Source organism: Theobroma umbraticum, unplaced genomic scaffold, assembly GCF_002168275.2.
Source record: "Theobroma umbraticum cultivar Fairchild unplaced genomic scaffold, ASM216827v3 scaffold_147.0, whole genome shotgun sequence".
NCBI lineage: Eukaryota > Viridiplantae > Streptophyta > Magnoliopsida > Malvales > Malvaceae > Theobroma > Theobroma umbraticum.
In genome coordinates this window covers 7,677,896-7,705,882 of record NW_018397259.1, presented here as the reverse complement: position 1 = coordinate 7,705,882, position 27,987 = coordinate 7,677,896, and the positions used below count along the sequence as shown (strand labels likewise).

At 34.6% G+C, this 27,987-nt stretch overlaps 4 protein-coding genes and 1 pseudogene across 4 annotated transcripts; 4 read left to right on the top strand and 1 right to left on the bottom strand.

Annotated features, from left to right (window-relative positions):
- Window positions 1–256: 256 nt before the first annotated feature.
- Window positions 257–1,932, top strand: LOC110415087 (Integrase-type DNA-binding superfamily protein). The gene is given in 2 exon segments (XM_021426575.2): window positions 257–278; window positions 1,295–1,932. Coding segments are annotated over 2 exon segments (660 nt in total).
- A 498-nt stretch (window positions 1,933–2,430) lies between these two features.
- On the bottom strand, window positions 2,431–4,193 carry LOC110415088 (photosystem I reaction center subunit IV, chloroplastic-like). Its single transcript, XM_021426576.2, has 3 exons — window positions 3,816–4,193; window positions 2,847–2,912; window positions 2,431–2,718 (listed from the first exon to the last, which is right to left on the bottom strand). The coding sequence occupies exons 1-3, from the start codon at window positions 4,098–4,100 to the stop codon at window positions 2,614–2,616; spliced, it is 456 nt and encodes a 151-aa protein (XP_021282251.1). The 5' UTR covers window positions 4,101–4,193; the 3' UTR covers window positions 2,431–2,613.
- A 5,745-nt stretch (window positions 4,194–9,938) lies between these two features.
- On the top strand, window positions 9,939–12,747 carry LOC110415771 (GDSL esterase/lipase LTL1-like). Its single transcript, XM_021427483.2, has 5 exons — window positions 9,939–10,311; window positions 10,412–10,539; window positions 10,631–10,873; window positions 11,363–11,615; window positions 12,285–12,747. Exons 1-5 carry the CDS (start codon window positions 10,065–10,067, stop codon window positions 12,515–12,517), a joined length of 1,104 nt encoding a protein of 367 aa, XP_021283158.1. The 5' UTR covers window positions 9,939–10,064; the 3' UTR covers window positions 12,518–12,747.
- A 6,267-nt stretch (window positions 12,748–19,014) lies between these two features.
- Window positions 19,015–21,210, top strand: LOC110414722 (GDSL esterase/lipase At5g33370-like). The gene is made up of 5 exons (XM_021426097.2): window positions 19,015–19,270; window positions 19,363–19,490; window positions 19,635–19,877; window positions 19,985–20,237; window positions 20,788–21,210. The coding sequence occupies exons 1-5, from the start codon at window positions 19,030–19,032 to the stop codon at window positions 21,024–21,026; spliced, it is 1,104 nt and encodes a 367-aa protein (XP_021281772.2). The 5' UTR covers window positions 19,015–19,029; the 3' UTR covers window positions 21,027–21,210.
- Window positions 21,211–25,618: 4,408 nt separating this feature from the next.
- On the top strand, window positions 25,619–27,661 carry LOC110414723 (GDSL esterase/lipase At5g18430-like; annotated as a pseudogene).
- The last annotated feature ends 326 nt before the right edge of the window (window positions 27,662–27,987 follow it).

The window sequence follows — 27,987 nt, the reverse complement described above, 5'->3', positions numbered from 1 at the left end:
ATTGAAATTTAAATAAACTGAATTTCAATTCATAAATCAATCTGATTCGATTTGTTGATTATTCAAATTTCAAGGTTTTTCCCACAAACAAAATTTTATTCAACAAAAGAAAATATTCAGGAAAAATAAAGAAAAAAGAATTATGAATTATATTTTTGAGGTATGATTAACTGAAAATTTTGAAATAAATATTTGAAATACCTAATCAAAAATTAATTATTTGTATTTAATTATTATCATGATTACTTATTGTTACATGCGGAGATTTCGTTACCCAGGTCCCCCAATTTTTGTCACTATTACTGCATTTTTTATACTTAATTTTATTTTATTTTTAATCCATGATTTATCATAATGGTAATTTAGACATAAAAAACAAAAGCAGCACTAGTCAAATTAACTACTGGGATTCCATTACACAGACTGACATTAAAATTACATATAATTTTGTTGAAGTTTAACCTGTTTTATTGTATTATAAAATAGATTATTATAATATTGATTTTTTATTAATATATATCAAATTAATTTAACCAAATTTTGATAAAAAATTTAAAATAAATTAAATAATGTAAATTTATACTTTAATTATTGAAAAATATGTATCCTGATTTAACTGACAGCGGAATACTGAAGTAAGAGTTTACTGCTTTTCTGTTTAATTTGGGTCAGCATGCAGGATTGGGGGAGGTGGCAAAGTTAAAAGCATGACATCTGATATCAATGCCCCCGCTGTCACTGAATATTATGTGTAATAAATAATAAGAAAAGGAAAATGAAGTCTGGAAATAAGAGCTAGGGCCTAGAGCTCACCAATGTTTCCTCAATACCAGGACCTAATTCTCCCTCTTCTCTCTTCGTCTAAGAAACAAAACAAGCCCCACTACTCTCCCTAAAGTTGACAGGTGGCTTTTCCTCCATCATCAGTCCCCTGACGTGTGCCTGAATCATGCATATGAAGAATATAAATCCATGAAATTTTGTTTTTTCTTTTATAGAAAAGGAAAAGAAAAAGGAAAAATAATTAATTTAGCTCCTTAAGGGTGAAGGAGTTTGCAAGATTCAAGACAAGTGTTTTTGTCAGTTTGACACTAGTCTTATCTGGATAATTAGATCTCACGCAAAGCCAACAGCCAAGCAGTTGCTTTACACGTGTCAACAACCCACTTCCCCTAGACTCACTGAAACTGCAACCATCAGTGTCATTCAGTTGCCTTTCAAAACCCCATTGCGCCACAGGTTTCTTGTCCAGAGATAGAAATAATAGTGCTGTAGTTTTTTTGCTCTTTGGTAGTACAAAAATGGAGCGCTGAAGCCAAAGCAAATTGTACAAAGAGAGTAGTGATAAGTAAGAGACCTTCTTCCTTGAGTAAATTAAGGAGAGGGAAAGGTGGTCCAGAAAATGCTATGTGCACGTATCGAGGAGTAAGGCAAAGGACATGGGGCAAATGCGTCGCTGAGATACGTGAACCAAACCGTGGCAACAGGCTTTGGCTTGGAACTTTCAATACTTCTCTTGAAGCTGCACTTGCTTATGATGAAGTAGCTAGAAAACTCTATGGTCCATCTGCTAAACTCAACCTGCCTCAGCCTCATGGCTTCCCATCTATCACCTCTTTCCCTGGAAATCTTGTTAACTCATGCAAAGAAACTGGCATGCTGGGAAGTCCTTCTGTTGGGGAGTCTTCAGGTTCTAGTGGGAGTTCAATCCAAAGCGAAGAGAGGTTGGTGAGAAGAAAAATAAATACAGAAGGGTTTAAGGGATCAGTTAGTTTAGGTGGTGATAGAGAGGAAGACTTTTATTGGCTGGAGTTTTCATTAGAGAATGATTTCTTGAAAATGAATGGCATTGAGGTTTTGATCGGCCAAGAGTTCAAGGGTAATTGGGATGGAAATGAAATTGCTGGAATGCAGAGTTAGTGGTTCTTTTAAGCATTTTTTAGGTGTAAATTTATCAGGCTTCCTTACATACTTTAAGGGCTTCAGAGATCCATAGAGTGGTGGAATTAAGAATTTTCTTTTTCTAAAGAGGTTGCATGTTTATGTTGTGTAGCAAAAGTTTTGGAGGGTTTTTTTTTTTTTTTCAATTTCTTCTCTTTGTCATAGTAGCAGCATCTGTAATTTTTTTATTGGGTTCCGCAATGGCACTGAAACTTTTAAGTTATTGCACCCTTTTTCTTCCCAAATGGAAAGTTGGTTAAGATGGTTCAGTTATGGAGAACCCTGTTCTGGCATTAGCATTAGGCCTATTCTTGTTCAAGCATTTTCTTTCATTTTGATTTCTTTTGACAGATGAGAATGATATTTTGAGATATATTGGGTACTACATAATCATCTGGACCTAGTTTCAAGATCCATGGAAAGGTATTGAGCTTACCATATTTGACCAAAGGGGAAAAAAAAGAGAGATAAAAGAAGACAACCAAGAAATGAAGACTGACAATCACTTTACATAGTAAGTGCCCATGTCCAAATGATCAAACATCAGTGATGAGTATTATCATAATTGGTTATGAACATATTTATAACAACCAGGACAAAACATCTATAAACATGAGCAAAGGATATTACAAAGGTAATGTATAATACAGTAGAAAGTTCTTCATTTTTCTTTCAATCAACCTGTTGAATCTCATCCAATGCATAGTTGTTGGTTGACACATTGGCATAGTTCACTTTGTTAAATCTAACCACAACTGGATACCTTGTCTTTGGGTCCTGTTCCATTGAGATTGTTTAGTCCATTGCAAAGAGGATACATAAATTAAATTCCTTTATGCTAATCTGCATATGTTCTTGTGGTTTTTGTGTTAGTGAGAAATTAATGAGAGTGAGGAAAAAAAGACCTGATCAACTGTCACAACTGAACCAACAGTGTTGTACCAGTAAGACTCTCTTCGTAGGATTTTCACCTGTGGAAGGCAGAAAGATAAAACAAGCAAATATTAACTAGATAGTCACATGAGACACTGTCTGTGATCTTCCTCATGTATATTTTGATGTTTCTTTCTGGAAAATGATAGCACATGTTACATCCAAGCCAACAACTCATCTATGCTGTTCTACCATATCAGTAAAGAACTTGTTCTGATTCTTGCTAGACTGCCAAACTTTGAGAAGTGTATCTTTTCCTTTTCTGAAAGCTGTCGATTGCAGAAGAAGCAATTGTGAAAATACTTTTGAAAGAAGAATCGACCTTTAACCAAAGAATCAGATACTTCAGCAATAAGGAGACTACTTGTACTGTTTTAAAGGGGAGGTGGCTTGGGGCCATAAAATTAGCTAATCTGGTCATAGAGATTGGCTCTGTGGCCTCACTGCCAGGGCATTCATATCATACTCATCAAAAATTGCTTTGGGTCTACCTGACACCATGTTCCAGGTTCAGGAATGTATAGACATATTTCCTGGATAGGAAGGCAGGTAAAAGGACTCTAAAAGGATTGCTGACCTTTTGGCCGACAGCAAAGATTTCAACATATTAGCATAAATTTCTTGGCATTCATCACTGTCTGCAGACATTAATAACATAAGACATAATCATATAGAACACTAAGAACTTATTGGACAAAAGCTTCCTGTGTCTCTGCTTTCCCTGGGAGTGCATGATTAAAGTTTTTTTTTTCTTTCTTGTTGTTTGCTAATTCAAGGCAAAAAAGTAGTACCAATCAATCAAACCCATAACTGAATTGATTATCTGTTTCTTAATTTTTAAAAATATGTTTTAGCAAGCTTAAGCTAATAAGTTATACCGCACAAGTCACTACCAATCCAAAGAAAATGAAAGATCATCGTAGTTCTAAAAGAATATATACCTTAGCACCCCTCTTGGGTCCAACTGGAGGTGGCTTGGCAGCCTTAGGAGCTGGCTTAGCTTCTCCTTCTGCAGGGGCAGTGGTGGTGGTAGTAGAAGCCTCTGGCGGCGTTGGTGGTGGTGGCGGTCCCTCCTCTGCTGCACGTACCACTAGCCTGCTTGAAATATTATTTCCATGCTTGAAAGAGAAGGCAATACTACTCCTTGGAGTTGAACTTGGCTTTGGTGCCAAACTGGTTTTTAGCACAAGCCCAGATGCTGCACATGCAATGTTACATGTAGCCATTATTACCAAATACCAGCTTTTGTTCCTGCTGACTATGAACCTGTAAATGACATCAACTCAGTCATAAAAAAAATATCTAGGGGCATGGAACTTGGAAAGAAATGAGATTGCTATTTTTCTTTCTGAGGAAAATTCATTTGGACCAATCAAAAATGGAAATTGTAATCCTGCCAATGAGATAATGCCACGGGAGCACAATATCTCTATCTTGTGGATAGAGCAACGCAATCAGCCAGTGATGGCAAGCCTCAAACCTTCAGATCAACAGAAGAATATAATTGAGATTGGGTGAGTGAACCTGCCATGGATCCAAGAATTGGGGTCTAAAATCAGTAGATTTTCAGGCTGGGTCTCTTTGGGCTCTTCCCTGTCAGCTAAAGATTGTGGCTCAAAGAGAAGAGAAGAAAGAATCACCCATTCGGCCATTTGTCCACCTACTTCTAACCCAACATATCTTTGGACAACAGCCCAATATTTTTGTAATAACTCCAATCATGCAAATGGTCCAACACGTTGCTGGGCTTAATGTCCATATTTTTCTTATTGGAATAATAATTATAATTTTAAATAAATAGAGATCTATCAAGGGTTTGGGCAAATTATAGTGACACCTATAACTGCAACTTTGGGCAATGGCAATGAATGCAACAGCTTTGACATGCATTTGTTTATAGTTTGATGTTAAGGAAGCAAATGCTGGTTGGTACAAACAGAACATGGATCCATCTAGCTTTATAAGATGTCATCAATAGCTGTCTCTATGATGTTCAAGACAAGCAAATCTGACCACTTGAAAGCATAATAATACCTAACTAAAAGAAAGGGTTCTTTTCATTTCTGATAAACCTTTAAGCATTAGTTGTAGTTAACATCAACATGGATCTTAATCTTTATGTGTGAGCCATAATTGTACTTGCTTTAATGAAAACATTTTTGAAAAGGTTCTTTTCATTTCTAATAAAATTCAAGTATTGTTTGGAGTTAACATCACCAAGGTCTTAATCTTTGTGTGAGCCCTACTTGCTCTCATTATCTCATTTTTGCTCTTCATTTGGTAGCCAACATCAAGAAACTTAAAGTTGAAATCTAAGAGAAAATAACACTATATGTGACAGGTTGATATCTGGTATAGAGCAGTTTCAAAAAATTTATGAAGCTGAATTTGGGGGGTTGTTAAACTTAAAAACCCTTTTCTTTTATGTTATATGCAAAAGTCAATCCATCATCAGATAATTTATTTAGTTAAAATTTAATTTTCAGCCATGCAATAGAAAGTATAGTATTTTTTTTTATTTATAAATGTTTAAAATCTTTTTTTTATATATATATATTTTAAGTCTTTGTTTGGTTTGATTTTTTTATTTATTTACTTTTTAAAAACAGAAATTAAGCCAAACAAAATTTTTAAAAAATTCTTAAAAAAACAATATTTTTTTAAAGAACAAATTTAAAAGAAAAAAACTCCAGAGAGAAGATATTGAGCTTTGGTCTTAAGTTCAACAAAATTGAAAAGCAAAAGTTTTGAAGAGTATTCTGATAGTTACTGGGTAGGGATTTATTTTACAGGACTTAAATATCACTAGTGAATTTTATCTCTCATTTGGTAGTGTTGTGTTTAGATGGAACCCAAAGAAGCAGAATATAGTAGCTTAGCCTTCAACAAAGACAAACTATGTTTCAACTACTTCTACAACCAATCAAGCTCTGCAGGCAAAGAAGGTACTTAACTACTACATGGATTGATAATCAATCATCTATTGCTATGGCCAAATTCATATTGAACATGGTCGAACCAAGCATATTCGTGTCAAATTCCATGCCATCAGATGTGCAGTGAAGAATTCAAAGGTTTGGGTAAGGTATTGCAACACCAATGACCAGTTAGAAGACCTCTTTACCAAGAGCCTTAGTAAAGACAAGTTTGAGATACCGAATAGTTTAACAATAACTTTTAAGCTAAAAAAAAATAAAGCTAAACAAACTTTAATATTTAAATTCGTAACTTTTGAATTAAAATTTTAAAATTTAATAATTAAAGTGATTTTTCAAAAAATAATTTATTATAATATTAAAATACATAATTTTTTTAAGGAAGAAATTTCACTAGTCAATCTGGAGAAGATTTATTAATATCTTCTAAAAACGAGTATTCTCCAATTATATTTTAGTACATGATTTAGTATATGCCTGATATTTCTGCTAAGGTTTCATTGATTTTTCAAGTACCCTTCATCCAAATTGGCTGTGTCAAACATCTAAACTCATCATTCATCAAATCTTTTAAGGATTTAGCACTTGAAAATCCTCAAAGAAAAACCTTTGCTGTCAATCAGTATACGTTCACTTAATGCAAAACGAACTTGTAAATGTACTTTTGCCGGTGCAACAGATATATAGTCAGGAAAAAATGACTGACTGAACAAGTCCTGGTCTGAAACTTTTACTAGGAAGCAAGCAAATCAAATCGATGCATTCCCATTTACTACTGAGGAAAGAGGAGAAATGAAGAGCCTGAAAATCTTGGCCCCTCATCGAGAAAATATGCCTTGTAATAAACTGTTAAAGGTATCAGCTGGGGGGAAATGATCCTGTTTGTTGGACGGTTGAATTTAATTCAACCATTAAAGTTTTGTTGTTGGAAGTAGTTGGCCTAATTAAATAACTCACAACACAACTCAACCAGGCTTTTTCACTTTTGCTTGTAAATTATTTGTTCTATGGTGGGATTTCATTTCCCCTAAAAGCAAAGGAAACTATGGAATTTGGGTTGCTACTGCTTTATTGAGGATTCCATTTCAGTCCCTCATTCCTATAGTTCTAGACTTCGTAGCCGTAGATTGGGATTTTGATTTTTGGGATTGTGGCAATGTAGAGGTTATTGGCTGTGTGGTTAAAGTAGCAAAAGTTAAAAAATGAATGAATGAATCCAGCTACCTCCACCCATGAATGAATCCAGTGAATAATCTTTTATTTAAAGCTTTGTCTGTTATGTGTAGCTCTTAAAAAACTAAGGAAGCAAAGCAAATAAGGAGAAGGAAAGAGGGTGGTTTTGCCTTGCAAACATTTTATCTTCTTTTTTCTTTTTATTTTTTTTTACCTTTACAAGAAAAAAATAGCAAGATTCGAACTTAAAATCTCTATCCAAAATTAAAATACTATAAAAGAGGAACATGTATTCTCTCCTTAATTATAAACCCTGGTGAATGCAAAATTTAATTTAATTACCTTTTGGATCCAATATAAACTGAAGATTGGCACTTTTCCATTTGTGTTATAGATTTCAAGATATTTTCGATATGGGGATTTAGTTGCAGTCATGGTAGATTTTCAGTTCAGAAATTGCAAACAGCTTTAATTTGGTTAGCAAAGTGGTCCAGGCTACAATTAACTATAAGCAAACCAAGGTTTAGATCTTCTGCAGCAATTATTTCCTGGTTAATTTCTTGACTAATCATACTCAGCTGCATCCTGTATGCAATATTACCTTCAATTAGTTTCTCTAGCTATGTCAGTCTTGTTGGAAATATGCGGCTTGATTTGAATTAATGTGCAGCATTGCAGAAGGTGTATTAAATCTGGAGATTAAGTTACCAAAATTTAAATGTATGGTTCTTCTGTCTTTCATGGTATTCATCAATTTCATCCACAAAGATTTTACAGCTCCTTTTTCTTATTTTCCTTTTACTGTTTTTCTTCTGAGAGAGAGAGAGGGGGTGGGGGGGGGGACTATGGTGGTGCATTCATTAAGGAAAACTACAGCTGAGCTGACCTGCAATGCCGACATCACTTTCCACAAAAAAATTGTGGGTTCATTTTCTTTTTTTCCTGTTGATAGTTATTAAGAATACATTTGCTTAAAATATTTTCATTGACATCACCCAATTTGTGGGTTGGCTAGCTTGAAACTTCTGCTGGAAATTTACAGCCATGTAAAGGAATAGAAATGTATAGACTTTACTTGCTAGAATACTAGTGTGAAATCAAATATTGTACACCTTGAAATGGACATTATAAATATTCCTCATAAATGTAACTCTCCAATTATACAAAAGAGCTTACAAATAATCAATTCATTTGCATTGAAAAAGTAGCCAATTAAGCCAGAATAATCTGATCTTTCTTCCTTTTCTTTTGTCTTTTTTTTTTTCCTCCTTCCTGCTTTACCTACTCTTAACAATAAAAGATTTTGTACACTTCCTTGATTTTAAATCATAAGCACTATGTGCAATATTATTAAACATTTGATATGAAAGACAGTATAGAGTGGACCAGTGTATATAAATATTTGGACATAGTTAAAAGCCCACACCCCCCACACCATATTTATTTTGATCACATGGCTCCTTAACCACTCATCCATCTGTTTGCCATCCTGTATTGAGCATCCATTCGATGCTGAACCCAGAGACATCATTTTCTGCTTGACTATATTGAAGTGATGGGTTGAAAGCTACAGGTAACAGTATCTGCGAGCTTAATACAAGTGCAGAAGCAAAGGTGTGAGATAATGATAAAGCAAGACAAAATCCCACCAGTTATTACCAGTAAGTTTTAATATAGACTACCGCTTAGACAGGCTTGATTAGTCTACAAAGAGGAACTTAGGATATACTTCAAATTTAAGAATATTTTGGTTCAATGTTTTTGATTAATTGTAATATTGAAAAGCAAAAAGAAATACAAAAAAGTGCTTTACCAAACGTAGCAAAGGTATAATGCAGCAGTTAGCTTTAAGCAATTGTCATTAGAGAAAGACATACACCTATATTTATCAGATTTGGGTACAGGTTTGAGACAGGGGTACACATTCACCTTGGATACATCCATGTCTGTTTTTTCAGATGTTATTCTTTATATTTGAAGTATGTCACTATACTTTTGTACCACTATTATTTTCACTTTAAGGCTGCTGATATGGGTTCGATCGAGATGAGCAAAATGTAAATGCAGTTGTAAGCAAGTGTGAAGGAGCTGGGAGAGCTTAAAAATAGTTACTCAACAAGGCACCCGATTTAGACCCTCACTCACTTGGTTTATAATGTTGATCACATGGAAACTTAATTGTTTTTGTTTTTGTTTCCCTCTTAAATAATAAAACTATAGCATCTCTTTAAGGCTTAAATTGAATATTTGCTATCTTGAATGGGCTTGATTGATCTATAGTTGATGCATTAGAGCATTGAATACTTCCCTTTATGCATAGAGTTTTTGTCATGAGAGGGACAAATTTTCACCTTGGAAGCCTGGGATTAGCCACTTCATAATAACAAAATTTCTTGTAAAGTGTGTGCCAGGTGTATGGCCAAAATTCCTTTCAGCATTGCATTGGCGTGCGTTACGGTTTGCTGAATAACCACAATGAATTGGTGCATTTATGTGCTAGCTAGATTGCGATTATCTTAGAAGTAGTAATTAATTTGAGAGCGAAATTTGATAAAAAGAGATGTGTTGCTATAACCTAGAATATGCCTAACCTATATTTTTTGAAAAAGAAATGATCATTTCACAGAACTTAGGTCTAACCTGTCAAATTTCATGGTTAATATATATAGCTGCTTGACCATTATCACCTCATAGCTTTATTAATTAGTGGTCTAAATCTTTTGAATATCTTCGAATTTACCTAAGTTTAATACATATGATAGTGTCCAGGCTCTATCCATTGCCAGCTATACTTTGATTGTCACCTAGGATAATAAAGATCTTTGTTAAAAATAACCCTTCATTTACATTCTGGAACTACTCACACCAGCAATTGTGTTATGGCAGCCCTTCTCTAGCTAACTCCACAGGTGGTAGCACAGTGCATTAATATTTGATCCAATGGATACAGCATTAAAAAAGAAAAAGGGAAGAAGAAAGACATTATATATAGCCAGGGGAGCTATCTACACTTCACAGTCGAGGGGAGGTTGGTAAACTTAGAAGAAACTATACTTGGTAGGGTATCTTAGAACCATTTCAATGGATAATTCGTCCATCTTCATTTCATGGATGATTCTTGGTCTGCTACTTACATTAGGAAATGTAGCTCCTCAAGCTGAGGCTGCAAGGGCTTTTTTCGTGTTCGGAGATTCACTAGTTGATAATGGTAACAACAACTATCTAGCTACTACAGCCAGAGCGGATGCATACCCCTATGGCATTGACTATCCGACTCATAGAGCTACCGGCCGGTTCTCCAATGGCCTGAACATCCCAGATCTTATCAGTAAGTTCTTTCTTTCGTTTCTTCTGAAGTGAACTTTGTTCAATTTGCTTTGCTACACCTTTTCTTATGGATTATGTTAATGTTTAAATGTGTTTTTTAGGTGAGCAAATTGGTTCCGAACCAACATTGCCATATCTGAGCCCGGAGCTCACAGGACAGAGGCTTCTTGTTGGTGCCAACTTTGCTTCTGCAGGAATTGGAATTCTCAATGACACTGGAGTTCAATTTGTAAGTCCAATTTCCAAGTGCAGTTCCTTTCTTGATTAGGCTATGTCTCTCTATTAGTTATCAAAATGTCTTAAAACTGCTACATCTGTAGATCAATATAATCCGAATTGCGAAGCAACTAGAGTACTTCCAGCAATATCAGCAGCGTGTGAGTGCACTTATTGGACCGGAACAAACTCAACGCCTAGTGAATCAAGCACTCATTCTCATGACCCTTGGTGGCAATGACTTTGTTAACAACTACTACCTGGTGCCCTTCTCTGCAAGATCTCGCCAATTCGCCCTCCCAGATTACGTTGTCTATATAATTTCCGAGTACCGGAAAATTCTAGTGGTAAAATCGCCATTACCCTTAGCATACATGCACACCTTCCATGTTTATTGCAGAATTTATTGTGCACAACTACCATATCTAACAGGGCATACGACATTGGTCCAGCTAGTGAAAAGGCCACAATATGATCTCCAATTAAAGGGGTGGGAACGTAGACTTGGCTGTAATATTTGGGGACAAGTGTACCCTTGTTCCAGTTTTTATGGGAAAAAAGGCTGATTTATTGTTATACATCAAGTTTGGTTTGGTTGGTGAGGCCAACTTGCAATGTGATGTTTCTTTCAGATGCTATTTAAAGCCAACATTGCATTTTGATGTTTGTATATATGATAAATTAACTTTCCCATTAATGTTTTCACTAATGAAGGCAGGTGAAACACCCATTTGTCCACATAAATTCCAAATAATTGTCTTGTCCCTAATTTAGGAACTAGAATTGCAATAATCATGTTCCCAATGTGATTATGGATTACTACTTGAATTTTGCAGAGGCTACATGGGCTGGGGGCAAGGAGGGTTTTGGTGACAGGAACTGGACCATTGGGTTGTGTCCCGGCAGAACTAGCTCAGCACAGCAGAGCAGGTGAATGTGCGGTTGAGCTGCAACGAGCTGCAGCCTTGTTCAATCCGCAGCTTGTTCAAATGCTAAACGAACTCAACCGTGAGCTTGGATCAGACGTTTTCATTGCTGCAAATGCATATGATATGCACATGGATTGGATCAGTAACCCTCAAGCATATGGTACGCCCCTTCGCGTTAGTACACAACATTTAATGCTAACACTGCAAAAATCTCAATAATTATTTTATCAAACTGCAAAAGCCTAAAAGTGTTTTTCAGTAATGGAGAGCATTGATTCAAAATGTTGGGAATACAAAGATGTGTAGCATGTTTGTTGAGAAGTGATAAACGAGGGAGAAAAGTTGTTGAATGACAGAGAAAACAGTGGGTCCGATTCGAAGTAAATGCCATAATAGAATTGAGAGTTAAGGCTGTGGTTTGGTCCCCGCAGACTGCGGATAAAATTTATTAGCAAAGCTATGAACGGCAATGGCCATCATATGCAACTCGCGAAGCCAGGGGATTCTATTTGTACATGTTTAATTTGTTCTCCTGGGTCCTAAACCTTGCTGTTAAATACAGGTTTCCACACTAATTATACAAACTTTTTCAATGGTTTAAAACATTTGTTTGATTCTTCGTATTTCAAACAGTGAAAAGTAAAATAATAAAAAAAAAAATTTAAAATTTTTTATTTATGTAAAATATGATTATCATTAATCATATTTCAATCATATTAAATTTCATATAAAATCTTTTATCTAAATTTGAATATAATGATTTGGATATGGAATGAAGTCAATCTTGCTACTGCCGCATACTAACGATCTGTTTACTATGTTTTGACAGGTTTTGTTACATCAAAGGTAGCCTGCTGCGGGCAAGGACCTTACAATGGAATCGGACTCTGCACACTAGCGTCAAACCTGTGCCCTAACCGAGACATCTACGCGTTCTGGGATCCATTCCATCCATCAGAGAGGGCTAACAGGCTGATTGTGCAACAGATCGTGACTGGTTCCACCAAGTACATGAACCCAATGAACCTTAGCACCATCATAGCGTTAGATTCCAGGGTCTAGCTATCTTATACTCCTATCTATTTTTCTTACAAGTAATTTTTTTTTGGTTCTAGTTTAGTTATATGCTTGGTTGAGAGATTGTGTTTACTTAATTAATTAAGTGTCATGTCACAAGAGGAAATTGTTACTTCTGATATGCTTCAAATTGTATGCATTATATAACGAGCAAGCATTGGTAAAAGGTCAGATTCTTCCTGAATGATAACTTGGAAATATCCAGTTGTTCGCAACTAGTGTAATAATTTCTTGTGACAAGTAGTACCAAAATGAAAAGGAGCCACCCAAGTCATTAATATGAGAGTGCCCTGGAAGAAGTGTGTTGTGGCCAAAGGGGACAAGCCCAACAGGAAAGCCTCTCTCTCTAACACATGGGATTAGATAACTTGTCAACTCAGTTTTGCCCCAAAGGAGACAATGTGGTGATTGCCAACTGTTAACCTGACTGGAATCTTTTGGAAGAGAAAAGCAGCATTCTGCAAACTTTAAGGAAATGTCATTTGGCCTTACTGGAACAGATTATGGCTCTGATATTTATGGAAGATGATGGTTGGGGGAGTGAATAAAATGCTAAGTAAAATCAATTTATCCAATAAAATGGAGCCACGACAGAGCTAAAATGTGGGCATTGTGCTGATAATGAAGTGTTATCATACTCAAAACATACATAGCTGAATTTCTTTCACGGTAAAGGTCATATCAGAAAGAATCTGAACTTGAATGGCTTTTCATTATTGGGACAACTTAGGCAATTAACACCAATTTGCATGGATATTCAACCCTTGAAAAAGGAAAAAGAATTGCTACATAAAGAAGATCTTTCCTGTGCATAGATGTGTATTTTGTCTTAGATCTCTTAACCCATCTTCTGTCTTGGGTAGAAAGGGCAAGTGAAAGGGTGATAAATGATTTCAACAGTGAATTTATTGCTGCTAAAACACAGTAAAAGGCATAGGCAAAACATCCGACTCTTGCACACAATCTAAGATCCGTTTGGGACCGAGTAAAATTTTTTTCAAAAAAGATTTTCAGTCGTTAAACTTGTTTGGCAGACAGAAAATATATTCTACAAGTAAAATATTCTCGAATCAACAAGTAAAACACTTATTAATCACGGGCATAAGACATTTTTCACTCCCTCACAAAACACTCATCCCCTGCCTCCCTGTCAGTCTCTACCTTCTCCTACCCCACGTGGGTAAAATATAGAGACATCCACTAATTTAGTACCTGATTATAAATTCAAATCTCCAAAATTAAATTAATCTGATTACTAATGGTTTTTTCATAGACTAAAACATTCAATGGGCACTGAGTGACAGTCTCATGCTCTGTTGCTGAATGCTGTATGTATGGAGGGGGAGCCCTCCCACACTCTAGCCATTGATTGTTCCGGGGCCCCAGAGACCATACTTGCTAGAGTGAGATGAGCCCATATTCCATGAGACCAGGCCATGTTTTCAACCCTCCATTTTCATGAACCCATCATTCATAATGTAAAAAATTTAACTTGAGTTGCATTTTTTAGTTTGTGGTTGCTTTTTTCAGTGTCTACCCATTTCAAAAATTATTTGATAATCTAAATTTACACCGAGTTTATGTTTTATAGATATTGAGCTGCTTACGTCTTATAAAAATTGAATTGCTCTATATTTATAATATATAAACAGTTCAATTTTTATAAAATGTAAATTTGATGTGAATTTGAAATTAATCACAGATTAATAGTTTAATTTGATGGCGTAAAAACGTAAAATGTTAGATGGGCCTACATTATAGAATACTTATTTTTTTCGGATTTAAAGAAGAATTTAATTCTTCATTAAAAAAGAAAAAAGAGATTCCCATCTAATGGATTTGAGAAAGTTGGATGTCATATTCCAGATAGCCTATATGGAGAAGGTTTCAATACATGAAATTGGACTTAGATGATCATCGAAACCAAACTTTAATTGACCCAACGCTTTTTAAGTGATAAGTCCTATATGTGTTATACTTAGTAGTAGCAGAGTCTATTCCAACTCACAATCAAGTCCACCACATGTCACATTAAGTCAAAATTTTATATGCCAATCCGCGTGTAAATTATGTAATTAATTCATAATCTTTTTTTTTATAATTTTAGAAAACTCGATTTCTTACTCTATAAAATTTTGAAATATGGCATGTGATGTTTAAGTAGATATAAATATTACAAATTGCATCTGTATTTTTCAACGAGTTAATTAATAGATTTGAAATTGATTCAAGAAGTTTTAGCTGAAAAAATCGAGCTTTTTGGATTGTGAATGAGGATGAAACATATCACGGGAACATCATAAACTAATAATACAATTTACTCACCAATTCATAAAATCTTTGACTTGCTACCCAATGAAAAATATATACTCACTGTAATTTTCAAAGGGAAGATATGGTTAGTTCACCTGTTGGAATAAGAAAAAGAGAAGCTATAGCATTATGCTATTGATTACCAAAGAAATTAAAAAGAAAAAGTGTGTACACAATGGTAAAAATTGAAAGCCTATAACATTTCATTGGTAGAATGGGCATTCTGCAGTTGAATATATTGTTGACAAACTTATTTATGAAGTGATGCAAATCCACCTCATCAACTATAAGTAAGGTGGCCCCCAATTTTGTTGTATCATTAGTTGTAGCTAATTAATTAATTAAGTGCATGTTGACCTTGTATGTCTTCAATTTAATCATTGTAAAACACCACTTTTTTTTTTTACCATAAATCAGGTAAAATTTTTTTATGAGGTTATAAAGTAAAATTTTCAATTATAAATAATAATTTTTAATTAAATCAACATAAAGTTGAATTAAATTCATATATGATGAGATTTTAGTAATTTTTTTTAATTTTTATTAAACTAAATAAGAAAAAGGGGGAGGCTGCAAAATTGAACTAGAAAAGAGGCTGCAAGCAGGCAACAGGTAGGACAGGCACCAAGAACAATCAACGAAATACCCCACTTAAAGAAAAAAGATGCCTTTTCCTGTTTAAGATAACCTCTACCTGATCTTAAGTCAGTATTTTAAAGGCCAATCAGAATTCCTTACATACATATAAATTATTATTGTTTCTTTCCTACTTAGCTTTCACTTAGAACACTTATTTCATTTTATTTAGTTTTCATTTAGGGTTTTTTTTTCAAAGGATGTCAACTAATTTTAACAACTTGGGGAACCAAATCCTTTACAATTATATTAGTGATGGATTCAATATTTTATACAAAAGGTCACCATCAATTTTAGTTCACATTTAATTGTACATAAATTAACAATAAAAAATAAGAAATTAAAGTTACCAACTCTACTTAATCACTTTCTATACAAATCAAACAGAACTAATTAAATTGACATTTCACCTAAGGAAATGCTATTAATTATTTATATCCTTTTAACTATTCATTCTTCTAATATACTAATGAAACTTTCCGTACAGATCTTAAATTGTATTTTGTGTAATAACTTTGAGTCTTTTAATTAATTGATGTAGGAATTAATATTTCAATCATATAACAAGTTATGCAATCGTACATACAAGCAAATTAATTACTTACTATATTCTAATGCAACAGATTGCATGCATATGACCATATATGGTTGTCTCCCTCTACAAATAGGGGATCATCCTAAGAGCTACAGCAATTTTGGGTCTTGAAACCCCAGCTTAAGGAGATGCTTTTCCCCCCAAAAATTGTATTCAACAAAAAATGAAATTATTTTTTGTGTACATGGACGAGTATGTGTGTGTGTGTATATATATATATATATATATATATATGTATTGATAAATATAAAAACAAAGGCATTGAAAGTGAATTTGGGTAGCACTTATATCTGATGGAAAAGCTTTTGCATGATATGCAGAGAAAGAAATAATAATTGTGGTTGTAGGAGTGTCAAAATGGTTCAATCGAAGAGTAGGGACAAGATTTGCATACACATGCTTTTCTAGGGATTTAAGAGCCTGAAAAGCAGGTTGAGGAGTAATTGTTGTTAAATTAGTATGAAAACTTTGGTGAAAGTGGTTAGTTGACCTATTTTTCCAGCTAAGCAAGCTTTTGCATATACATATATGAAGGGACACTGTTTCTATAAAGTAGTTGGATTTTTTTTTTTGGCTTTTAATTTGAGTGAGTAGTTGGTATGTTTAAAGCCTTATAATTAATTTATCCATATATTTGTCGCTTTTAGTACATTTCATTTTACGTCTAATAATCTTTATTAAAATTATATATTTTGATGTTCCATTTCAAGCATTAATGTAAGCACGTTATCTTCAGATTTTTCTTCAATAATAGAGCTATCAATTTTTATATTTTTTAAGCACATTTCATTTTAGTGGTCCAAATACCCTTTTTTTTTTAATCCGATTTCGCTTTATGCTATATTGGAAAATAGAAGATCTATCAAAAGCAATTTTAATTAATCAACGCTTTTGAGTGACAAGTCTTTGATGCTATCTTTGAATCTTTTTGTTGATGAAAGAATAGATAAATCGTATTCATGTGTTATTCTTTTTGATAGACATTTGATTTTGAAAAGGTTGATGTTATGGTTTATTGATGATGTATAAAATATAAATTCTGGATTGTTTTTTATAAAAAAATAAAAAATATAGGAAAATTTTATTAGATTGAATATAATATTTTATTTTCAATGAATATGATTATTGTATGTCACAAGTAACAACCTAACATTAATGATAATTAAATTTTTTAAAAAATTAAAAAGCCTGGTCTTTTTCTAGACATTCTTTGTATCATAATTTGTTTGATTAAGACAACTGATCCCGATTCCATATTTTTAATAATTTTCTCCCAAAATATTTTATTAATTTTTTATTTTCAATTTAGAAATAATAATTGAAACTTGTTGTAATTAACCCACAAATTATTTGAATTTCCAGTGTGTTTCAAATTATATCGCTCACATGAATAAACTTTAAATCAAAGAAGAGCTTAAAGAAAAATATTGAGAAAATGGTCAAATATCTCATTCTTCTAAATTGGGAATTTCATATTTACCATTTTACTTTTTTTTTGGTGCAATTTCAGCACTTTACAATATTTTTTTTTACAATTCTAGTCAGCTATGGATAGAAATAAAATATTTCTTTCAATTTTTTAAAAACAAAATTTATAAGTTTAAACAATTTTTTTAAAAAAAAAATTTATAAGTTCAAAAATCAGTTTATCCTATTTATTGTTTTTCCATATTTATATTATCTCAGGTGGCATTTTTTATAAATAAAAAATACAAATATTTTCCATGTTAGAATGAAATTGCACCAAAATAAATTTAGTAGAGTAATAAAATTGCACACAAAAAGAGAAGTAAGCTCCCAATGTAATACAATGTTAAATTTGACCCTTTATACAAAAATAATCTCCTTGGCCCTCTTTGACTACCAAATGAAACAAAAGTTGAATTAAATCTTGGTAGATACAAGCCAAAAATGGTCATGTATTGTATTATATTTGTTAGAGGAGTTTTACCATTGTAAAGGCAGCAACAAAGGAAAAAAGAGGTCCACTACAATAAAAACCGACAATGGCAGTCCCGTTTTGATTTTTTAGTTTGATGTACTTTGGTGGGTGAATATCGATGAAGATCTATCCCTCAAAGAATTTCTCTAGTCTTCGTCAAAATGTCTTAGTCACTATGAACTTAGCTCATCCAGGTAGGGACCCAGAGTTTGGATAAAAAAAATTCCTACAAATTCAGCCCTGTTCCTCTTCTTTTAATCTCATTTTAGATGGAAACTTGTTTATTACTTGGTGAAACCTGTAAAGAAATAACCAGAAAAGAAAATGGCTGCAGGTGAAAGTTTCAAGTGGCGGTTTGTTTGAATACACTTTTAACTCTCTCAAGCGTGCTAAGAGAAGGGAACATGAACCAGTAGGGAATTGTTCAGCTGGTGCCATTGCAGCAGCTAGTGAATGACTGCCTCATTAAAGACCATTTCGATTATTCCATGTAAATAGATGAACAAATATGAGGCAGTTGAAAGTGACGGATCAATTTATTTGGGAAAGCAAAGTTTCAGGGATTGTAAAAGTTAAGCACATGAAACCCAAATACAAAAAAAAAAAAACCTACTGCGTTTACCATTCTGTAATCTTGTACAGCATTTTCATGTGTATCAGCTATTGTGAATGGTAGAGATTTCAGCAGAAAAAGATACCTCATTGAAAAATTTATGGCAAAGCTAACCGAAGAGCATTTGCGAGGCTTGAGACATTGAATTATATATATAAATTCATTAATTTCAGAGCATGAAAAGTAGATGATTCAATTGGAAATGCGGATCGGGGAGACGTGGTCTGGGATGACCTCATTACATTGCCAGACACAACTACCTGTATTTGCTTGTGTAGGCCATGTTTTTCCTCCTTTGACAAGAACCCCTACCTATATATAATCGGTGCCTATTCTTTGATTCAGCATGCAAAGACATAGTCTTCTCTTCTTTTTAGTGTATGCTCCTCCTGCTTCCAATGGCAAGCTCAGTGGTTGTTGCTTCATGGATTGTTTTAGGTCTTGTCATGGCAACTTCAACTACTAAAGTTGAGGCCGCCAGGGCATTTTTTGTATTTGGTGATTCCCTGGTTGACAATGGCAACAACAATTACCTAGCAACCACTGCTCGAGCAGATTCACCTCCTTATGGGATTGACACTCCTAGTCGTCGCGCCACAGGCCGCTTCTCAAATGGCAAAAACATTCCTGATTTTATCAGTTGGGATTTCTCTGCTATTTTTCCTCCTTGTTTTTTCAAATTTTGTCGTGTCATGTTAATTGAATTGACTTAATGTGTTCATATTTTTCAGGTGATGCACTTGGCTCAGAGCCAGTATTGCCATACTTGAGTCCAGAACTCAGGGGAAACAAGCTACTTGTTGGCGCCAACTTTGCTTCTGCTGGTATTGGAATCCTCAATGACACCGGCATCCAATTTGTAAGTCCAGAAACTTCCTTCTCAATCTTCTGCTTGAGATGGAGAGAAGAAGGAAGAAAATTCAGTCCCTTTCTTTTCTTTATCAGTTATAGTGTTTAACATGGCAATGTGACAGTGTTCTTTTCTCACATGATACATTGACAGATAAACATCATAAGAATGTTCAGGCAATTACAATACTTTGCAGAGTACCAGGGCCGGTTGGCTGACCTGGTCGGAAATGATGAAGCACAGAGGATTGTAAGCGATTCTCTAGTCCTCATTACGGTCGGTGGCAACGATTTTGTGAACAACTACTACTTGGTGCCCTTCTCTGCAAGATCTCGCCAATTCAGTCTTCCAGACTATGTTAGATATCTCATCTCAGAGTACAGAAAACTTTTAATGGTAAATTTTCTTCCCCTGGGTAACATAAAAAGCATGTTCTTCAAAACTGTCACTTGTTACACTTGTAGCTAACATTGTCTTCATTTGACTGACATATCATATTGCAGAAACTATATGATCTTGGAGCTCGTAGGGTTCTGGTGACCGGGACGGGACCTTTGGGCTGTGTTCCGGCGGAATTGGCCATGAGGAGCCCAAGTGGGCAGTGTGCCCCTGATCTGCAACGAGCTGCTTCCTTGTACAATCCACAACTAGTTCAAATGATCAATGGACTCAACAGCGAGATCGGTGCAACTATTTTCATTGCTTCTAATACACAGCAACAAACCAATGATTTCATTAGTAACCCTGGAGCCTACGGTAAGTATCTCCATAATTCAGTATTTGACCACTTTTCTTATTTGAAAATATTTTGTCACATCAAAAAGAACACCAACATTAAGAGTAATGAAAGGGGCATTGATTAGCCAAGATTGGAGACAATTGATAGAAGGCAGAGAGAGAGAAACGCTGCAAAATGGGGGCGAAGAGGAACAACAAAAGGCGTGACATTTTGTTGACCTATTAAAAAAAGTACCCAAATTTTATTTATGAGAGCAACCTACCCCCCACGTACAGTCTCCTCAGATATTATGGTGAAAGCAACCACAGATTTTGGATTTTGCACCCCCAAAATTTTGCCCTCGAAAAGGGCAACTGGCAGAAGAAAAATTTCATCTCAATAGCAAATTCATTGTACCCATCACTGCCCTTCTCTTTTAATGCCATCAATGAGGTTGCAGCAGGCCATGACTTGACACCTATTTTTCTTTACACAGACCCTTTCTGAATCCTTTTTATCTTTGATACGCATCTTAGGTCAGAATTTAACTCTCAACAAATATTCATGAAGACTATACTTTGTTTGCAGGATTTATTACATCAAAGATAGCATGCTGTGGCCAAGGACCATTCAATGGTCTGGGACTATGCACTGTGTTATCAAACTTGTGCCCCAACAGGGCCCAGTATGTTTTCTGGGATCCTTTCCATCCATCAGAAAGGGCTAATGGGATCATCGTTGACACGATCTTGAGTGGTTCTACAGATTACATAAGCCCCATGAATCTCAGCACCCTCTTGGCTTTAGACTACCAGACCAGGACTTAGCTAGTTGCATTTTAATAAGGATAAAAACAACCTTGTGTTATACCATTGTTGTTTGCTTGGCATGCATGCATTTGATTATGTACGTTGTTCCCTATGGGTGGAATTAATTTCTTGATGAACTGTAATGTAATGTTTCAAAACTATTTTATGAGTAAATAAATAGTTGCCGATTTATTTTCCATCATATTCCTCTCTTCTCTGAGCAATGTTAACCCTCATTTTGTTTATTTACTGCTGTTATTTCTATCCAACACCAATCTCTTATTTATGATTTTCGTTCGAAATAATAATTAATATTTAAAAAAAATTTCTGCCTTAAAATAATTTAACAAAGAATATTTATATAAATGATTTTTTTTTAACAATTTGAATGTCACTCACATGCAACAACCTCACTGGGAATAAGATAGGATAAGATAGGATATATATAAATAAATATATATATATATATATATATATGCCCCAATTATAATAACTTGCTATTTAGCATTTATTACACCAAAAAATGGTCGTAAATGACTTGTCAATTGGCTCAACAATTATAAGCTAAGCTTAAGGAGGCAATATCCAAATTATTTTAGGTACCAATCTAGCTTATCATTTTCAAGCTTTATTGGATTTAATTTTTAGATTTTCCCAAGTCTAGATTTGCTTTGAAAACTTTGTTTCATGATTTGGATATATAGAAGGAGAAATATATATATATATATATACACACACACACACCTATCAACATTAATTAATATAGATATTACATGTGGTACTATGGTATTTATGTCCTTATCATCACAATCTTAATTTCAAACTAAGCACGTTCTATTGAATGGACTAGGCATTAATAATTTGTATGGTCTGTTTGGTTTAATGAGTTGAGGAAAGTGGATGAAGGAGAACATTTCCATTACTTCGTTTATTGATTTTATTGATATTTTATATAATTTTAATTTTAAAAATTTTTTAATAATACAATTTAATTTAATTAGCCGAATTTGAATCTAAAGATGTTAATCCCGTTCATCTCATCTCAGCTCATAAACTTGTATATGGGATAAGCACATTGAGATATAATAAAACACAAATCTCTTACCATAATTGTTTTAAGTTACCTCCAATGACATAATTGTAAGTAAAACTTTTACACATTTTATAATTATTCTAAATTTATAATTATGGACTTATGGTAATACATATTAATATTGTATGTAAGATATTAAATTTTATATGTTATTTACAAATTTCTGTATACGAAGTGTTGTGGACGTAAAAGATCACATGGATTCTAACTAGGCACACTACATGAGTAGATAAATGTTGTCAAGAATGAATGAATCAAAACTTATATGGCCCTTTATGTTCATCCACCAATCATTAATGCAAGCTGGAAAACAAACTTAAGATTGATGAATGGAACAAAAAGAGGAGATGGATTGATCATGGAACTGCATTTCAAATGGTAGGTAGAGCAGTTTGCTTGGTAGGGATGGGCATTAAGAAGAGGGTAGCCTAGCTGGAGAAAGATAGCATAGTATTAAATGTCATGGAAACATCAAAAAGTGCTCTTCCTGTAGCCAGAAAGGCAACGAGGAACACAATGGTAAAATCCATGAGAGAGAGTTAGACGAAGTTAACAAAACAATCAATATTAATTCAACAACTTCAACTTATTACAAGGAAAAACAAAACAAAAACAACCTTATCGACCAATGCGGCGCCACATTACTTTGGTTACCACATCAAAATTTCATGTGCTTTATTATATATAAAATGATAAAGGGTTCATCAAAATTTGCATAACCCTCTATAAGACTAATGGATGAGTAATCTGTCATTCAAATGGATGATTTTTTAGACCTAAATATTAACAAATGTAAAATTTGGATTCTCACAATTGGAAAAACTATTAAAATTACTTGCCATCTTCTTTGTTATGTAACATAAAATTCAAGTATGTGGTATGTGTTCATATCAAGTTGAGTTTTTGTTCCCTTCCATTGAACTCTCTTTATACTTTCTATATACAACAAAAAGGAAGAAAAGAATCCATGTACAATTTAGAAAAAGAAAAGTAAAAAATGCAAAAGAATATGATATCTAGGATGCTTATATATATGCATGCATGAAATGTTTTCCTCATATATCAAGACCGTCCATCCAATGGAACTTATCTATCTAGAGGGGCATTAAATGATCCGAGAAAAGCTGTAGGTTTACACTGCAGACTTGGATGATTTGATTGATACTACTGAAGCAGGGAAAAGAAATTCAAAGGCTAGTGAGGTTGTTTGTTGGTTTTTTACTTATTTCTGGTAAGGACTTTGGTGGTTGGTAGATATAAGATACCAAGTGAAATGAAAGAGTGATGTTGTCATTGCATCAAAGTTTTGCTTTCAATTTGGAATTTGAAGGTACCATTTGTTTCGTGCAAGTATCTTGTGAGAATTTACTAGCTCACCAGAAAGGCAAAAACCGCGAAAATCAGAGTATTATGTTTTTGGGTTTGTGTGTGTGAAACGGATGTAAGGGGATAACTCCCCCAGGGAGGATGGCATGATGGTAGGAACCCCTTGCACCCTTAAGTTTAACCCTGGGGGTTTGAAATTGAGGGTCCCAGTCATGGCAAGCACCATTGATGCTTTGGCTGTAGGACCAGCAGACTGAAAACTTCAGGGAATTAATGATTCCCACAAGAAGACCCTTTTTCATTTATTAGCAAAGAAAAGAAAAAAAAAAAAAAAGAGAGGGGGAGACCCCCCATTTTAACTCACCCAAATCTAGCTCATGACTTAGGGCTAGACCTTAGAGTCCAATCCTTCTGCAGAAAATATGAAAAGTAAACGTTGACACTAAATGAATGCGTCTTAAATCACCACTTCACTTATATTCTTAAATCCTTATTGAAGAGCCACTTCAATTATTATTTTAGGTGAAGGCTCAAGAATGAGTTCTTAATCTCTAACACTAAATGAACCTTAATTTACTTAGCATATAGTAGGAAGTACTTCCCACCTCATCCTTCGGTGATTAGGCTTGGAAATACCATTAGATGTCCACAGAAGATAATGCCACAGGTTGAGGTTTAACATGCAATTTTATTAACTGGATTTGTCAATGATTTAAGAACATCAGCTATCACGTGCTTTTAGTTCTAAACATGTGCAATTAGTTAATTGTCTGGTAAAATACAGGATGATTACTGAATATTGATTGCTTGGATGTAATTTACTGCATTATGAAACTTTGCACTGACTCTGGGCGGTGCATGGAAGTAATTCTTTTGGGGGTTTGGGGTCTTATGTTCAATGTCAACCGCAAAGTTGTTTGCACTGATCACATGGAAGCTAGCTAAAAAGCGGCTTACCTTTTCCTTGCGTATTGAATGAGGATTATCCATATGAAGAAGCTAAATTAATGGAACCAAATGAAGATTCATTTCCTTTTGTCATGATCGTAACTATAAAAGTGATGATGGAATATTTTGAACAACCAAAAGATGTCATGAAATGTGTTTATTGGTCTACTTTCCATTTCAAGCAGGAGAAAGACTTCCTAAATATGCACCAGGACAACATTGTTTGACTAAAAGTATCAGAAGCAAAAACAGAGCAGAGACTTTTTAAGTAATTAGGTGCTGGAATTTCATTGTGAGGCAGAGACTTTACACTTACTAGGAGAATCAGTGGTGGCTATTAACAAACACTCTCAACGCTCTCCTTTTCTAGATAAACATGTGTGAGCTCTGATATAAACAAGTTGATGCATTTGAAGCAATCTTCAAGCAGAAGATGTAATTTATGTATTAGAACAGTATGATTTGTTTCTTATGACAAGGAATCTCTAAACTTTAATGCATACGCCTTGGTTACCTACTCCAATGTATTGGTTAACTTACATCTCAAAGCAACCTCTTTCGCTAGGCTAAACCGGTTTAAACAGAACCATTTGATTCTTCAAAGCAAAGCTTGAAAACAAAAGTTTTCTGGTTTTGATGATTGCATGATGTCAACAGACAGAAATGTATTCTTCAGTTCTTTGATGTTCTGCTATATTATTTGGATTTACAGGGGTAATTTAGTGTCACCAGAATGCTTGATGGTGGAACAGGCAATTTCCACGTGCAAAAGCAATCACAAAGAGGTGATAGAAAAGAAAAGAAAAGAAAAAAAATTTCTATCAGCTGTAAGATAACTTTCTTAATATGATAATACACATACTGATCTCGTCACTTGCAGAAGGTTTTCTTTGCTATTCAATAACATTAATATTGAATTGCAAATCCCAGATTGATCTAGGATGGTGGCAAGTTTTGATCACCATGTTTTAGTATGGTTGCAAGATATGAATGTCTCTTCTAGGAACAATCTTACCACACAATAATCTGTCATGAAAATTTGAACTTTTCGATGGTATTTCATCATTGCTTAAAGAAGTAGAAATTTTCTTGCCTTTGTTTTTGCGTTCCTTTTCATGGTGATTGCAGAAGCCTCAAAGCTATTTTAGAGCTTCCATCTATTCCAGTCTGCATCCAAGAAAATCTCTTCCAATCGAAGCTAATAATTTAACAGCCTGTCAGAGGGTTAGGCAGAATCCTTTTAATGTTTATTTCGTTTGTAGTCAGTTCTTGGATAGTTTTAGGCCTTCTATTGGCACTAGAAGCTGTTTTTATCCATGCAGAAGCTCGAGCATTCTTTGTATTTGGTTATTCACTTGTTTATAGTGGAAACAACAACTACCTTGAGACAACTGCTCGTGCAGATTCTTCCCCCTTATGGAGTTGATTACCCAACTGGCAGACGAACAGGCCGTTTCTCCAATTGCCTTATCATCCCAGACCTCATCAGTTAGGTTCCACCTTGAGTTTTTACCTTTCTAATGGTGTTTGGTTGTTTCTCAACGTGTAGACACATTTAAGTCATTTCTGTGCTTGTCAGCTCAGCAAATTGGTTTATCAGAACACCCATTGCCATCCTTGAGTCCAGAGCTCAGAGGACAGAAGCTGTTTAATGGTGCCAACTTTGCTTCAGCAGGGGTTGCAATTCTCAATGACACTGGAAATCAATTTTTAAGTTTGCCACCCTTGTTACTGAATTCTCTATTGGCTACAGCCTATATATAGGAGGAATCTTTGGTACTTTTTCTCCAACCTTTGCATGCATATTCCTATTAAGAAGCAATAAGATTCATCAGCATATATCCAATTCCTATTCAAATTGCCTTTGACTTGTCACCTTTCTGTCTCACTTTGACTGTTCCTTTGCTTTATATACATTTCCCTGTGATCCTGCATACAACTTTAACTGTATGAACTACTGTATAGAAACTTATATTCTAAATTGACCTATAACATAGAATTTTCCATTTTGTAGGTAAATATAATAAGAATGTTCAGACAATTTGATTACTTTGAACAATACCAGCACAGATTGAGTGCCCTCACTGGAGCTGAGTAGACACGCAGACTTGTAAACCTAGCACTTGTCCTCATCACAGTTGGTGGCAATGATTTTGTGAATAATTACTACTAATTCCCGACTCAGCAAGGTCTCTTCATTATAATTTGCCAGATTATGTGAAGTTTCTCATCTCAGAGTACCAGAAACTTTTGATAGTAAATCCATTCTCTATCTATACTTTCCAACAGTTTTTGTCCTGATCTGCAAACAGTGCAATGTCACATGAAAGTGAGCACCATTTTTAAAGATGGAAATGAGTCCATGTGAACGTGAGGGAGGCAAATGAGCTTTCACAAGACATACGAAAGGCTTTGATGTGCGGGTGGGAGGTCCAGATTTTATTTTTTTTTGGATAATTTTTACTACTTCTGTCCTATTTACGTGTAAATTAAGATCCCATTGTCATGCATTTATGCAGAGAACTTAACCGGTCTCCTAGAGGCATGACAGAGCACAACAATATAATTGAGACAGTAAAGTACTTGACTCAGCATAGCATCAAGTGAGCTTAGCGTAACTAGTCGTTTCTACATTTAACTCACTGCAGAGGCTCTATCAACTGGAAGCACGACGAGTTCTTGTGACAGGCATTGGACGATTAGGTTATGTTCCAGCAGAATTAGCCACTTGGGGAACAAATGGAGGATGTTCAGCTGAACTTCAACGAGGTGCTTCTTTGTGTAACCCACAACTAGTTCTGATGGTAAATGGGCTGAACAGAAAAGTTGGCAGAGATGTTTTCGTCGCTTCAAATACACAACAAATGCACAATGATTTTGTTAGTAATCCCCAAGCATAGGGAACGCCTGCCTTCCTACCATTCCAGGCTACTATACAAACAGGAACATATAGCCTAATGTCATAAAATGGTTAGAACTTTACAGGAGTGATTTTGAATTGTAACAATCATGTGCATTCTGGAATTTGAGTTGCATATGTTTTGGTCTGCCAGGATTTACTACATCACAGATGACATGTTGTGGGCAAGGACCTTACAATGAGATCGGTCTATGCAGAACGTTCCCCAATTTGTGTCCAAACAGAGAGATTTACGCATTCTGGGATCCATTCCATCCCTCAGAGAAGGCAAGCAAGTACATTATGCAACGCATCATGGCAGGCTCTACCAAGTACATGCATCCAATGAACCTCAGCACCATTATAGGCTTAGATTCCATGTCCTGATAGACAAGTTTCCTTGACAACTTTCCAATCTCTATTGCAATGGATTTTATTTAGTTTTTTTGTCATTTTCTATTTGGTCTTGAAATTTCAATGGAAAGTTCAAATTTATCTGTATTTTTTTTTTTTTTGAAGAGAAAGCAATGTCAAGACAGACATTTCATAAAACAAATAGCTGAAATTGAGAGGCATTTCACTTCAAATTTCTAAGACTTGAACTAAGAGGCTAGAGCAGGGAAGCTAATGTACAGGATTAGGACAAGAGCCATGTATCCACAAAATTAAGGAGGATAATAATCAGAGAATTACTTCTAAATTCAGAAATTAAA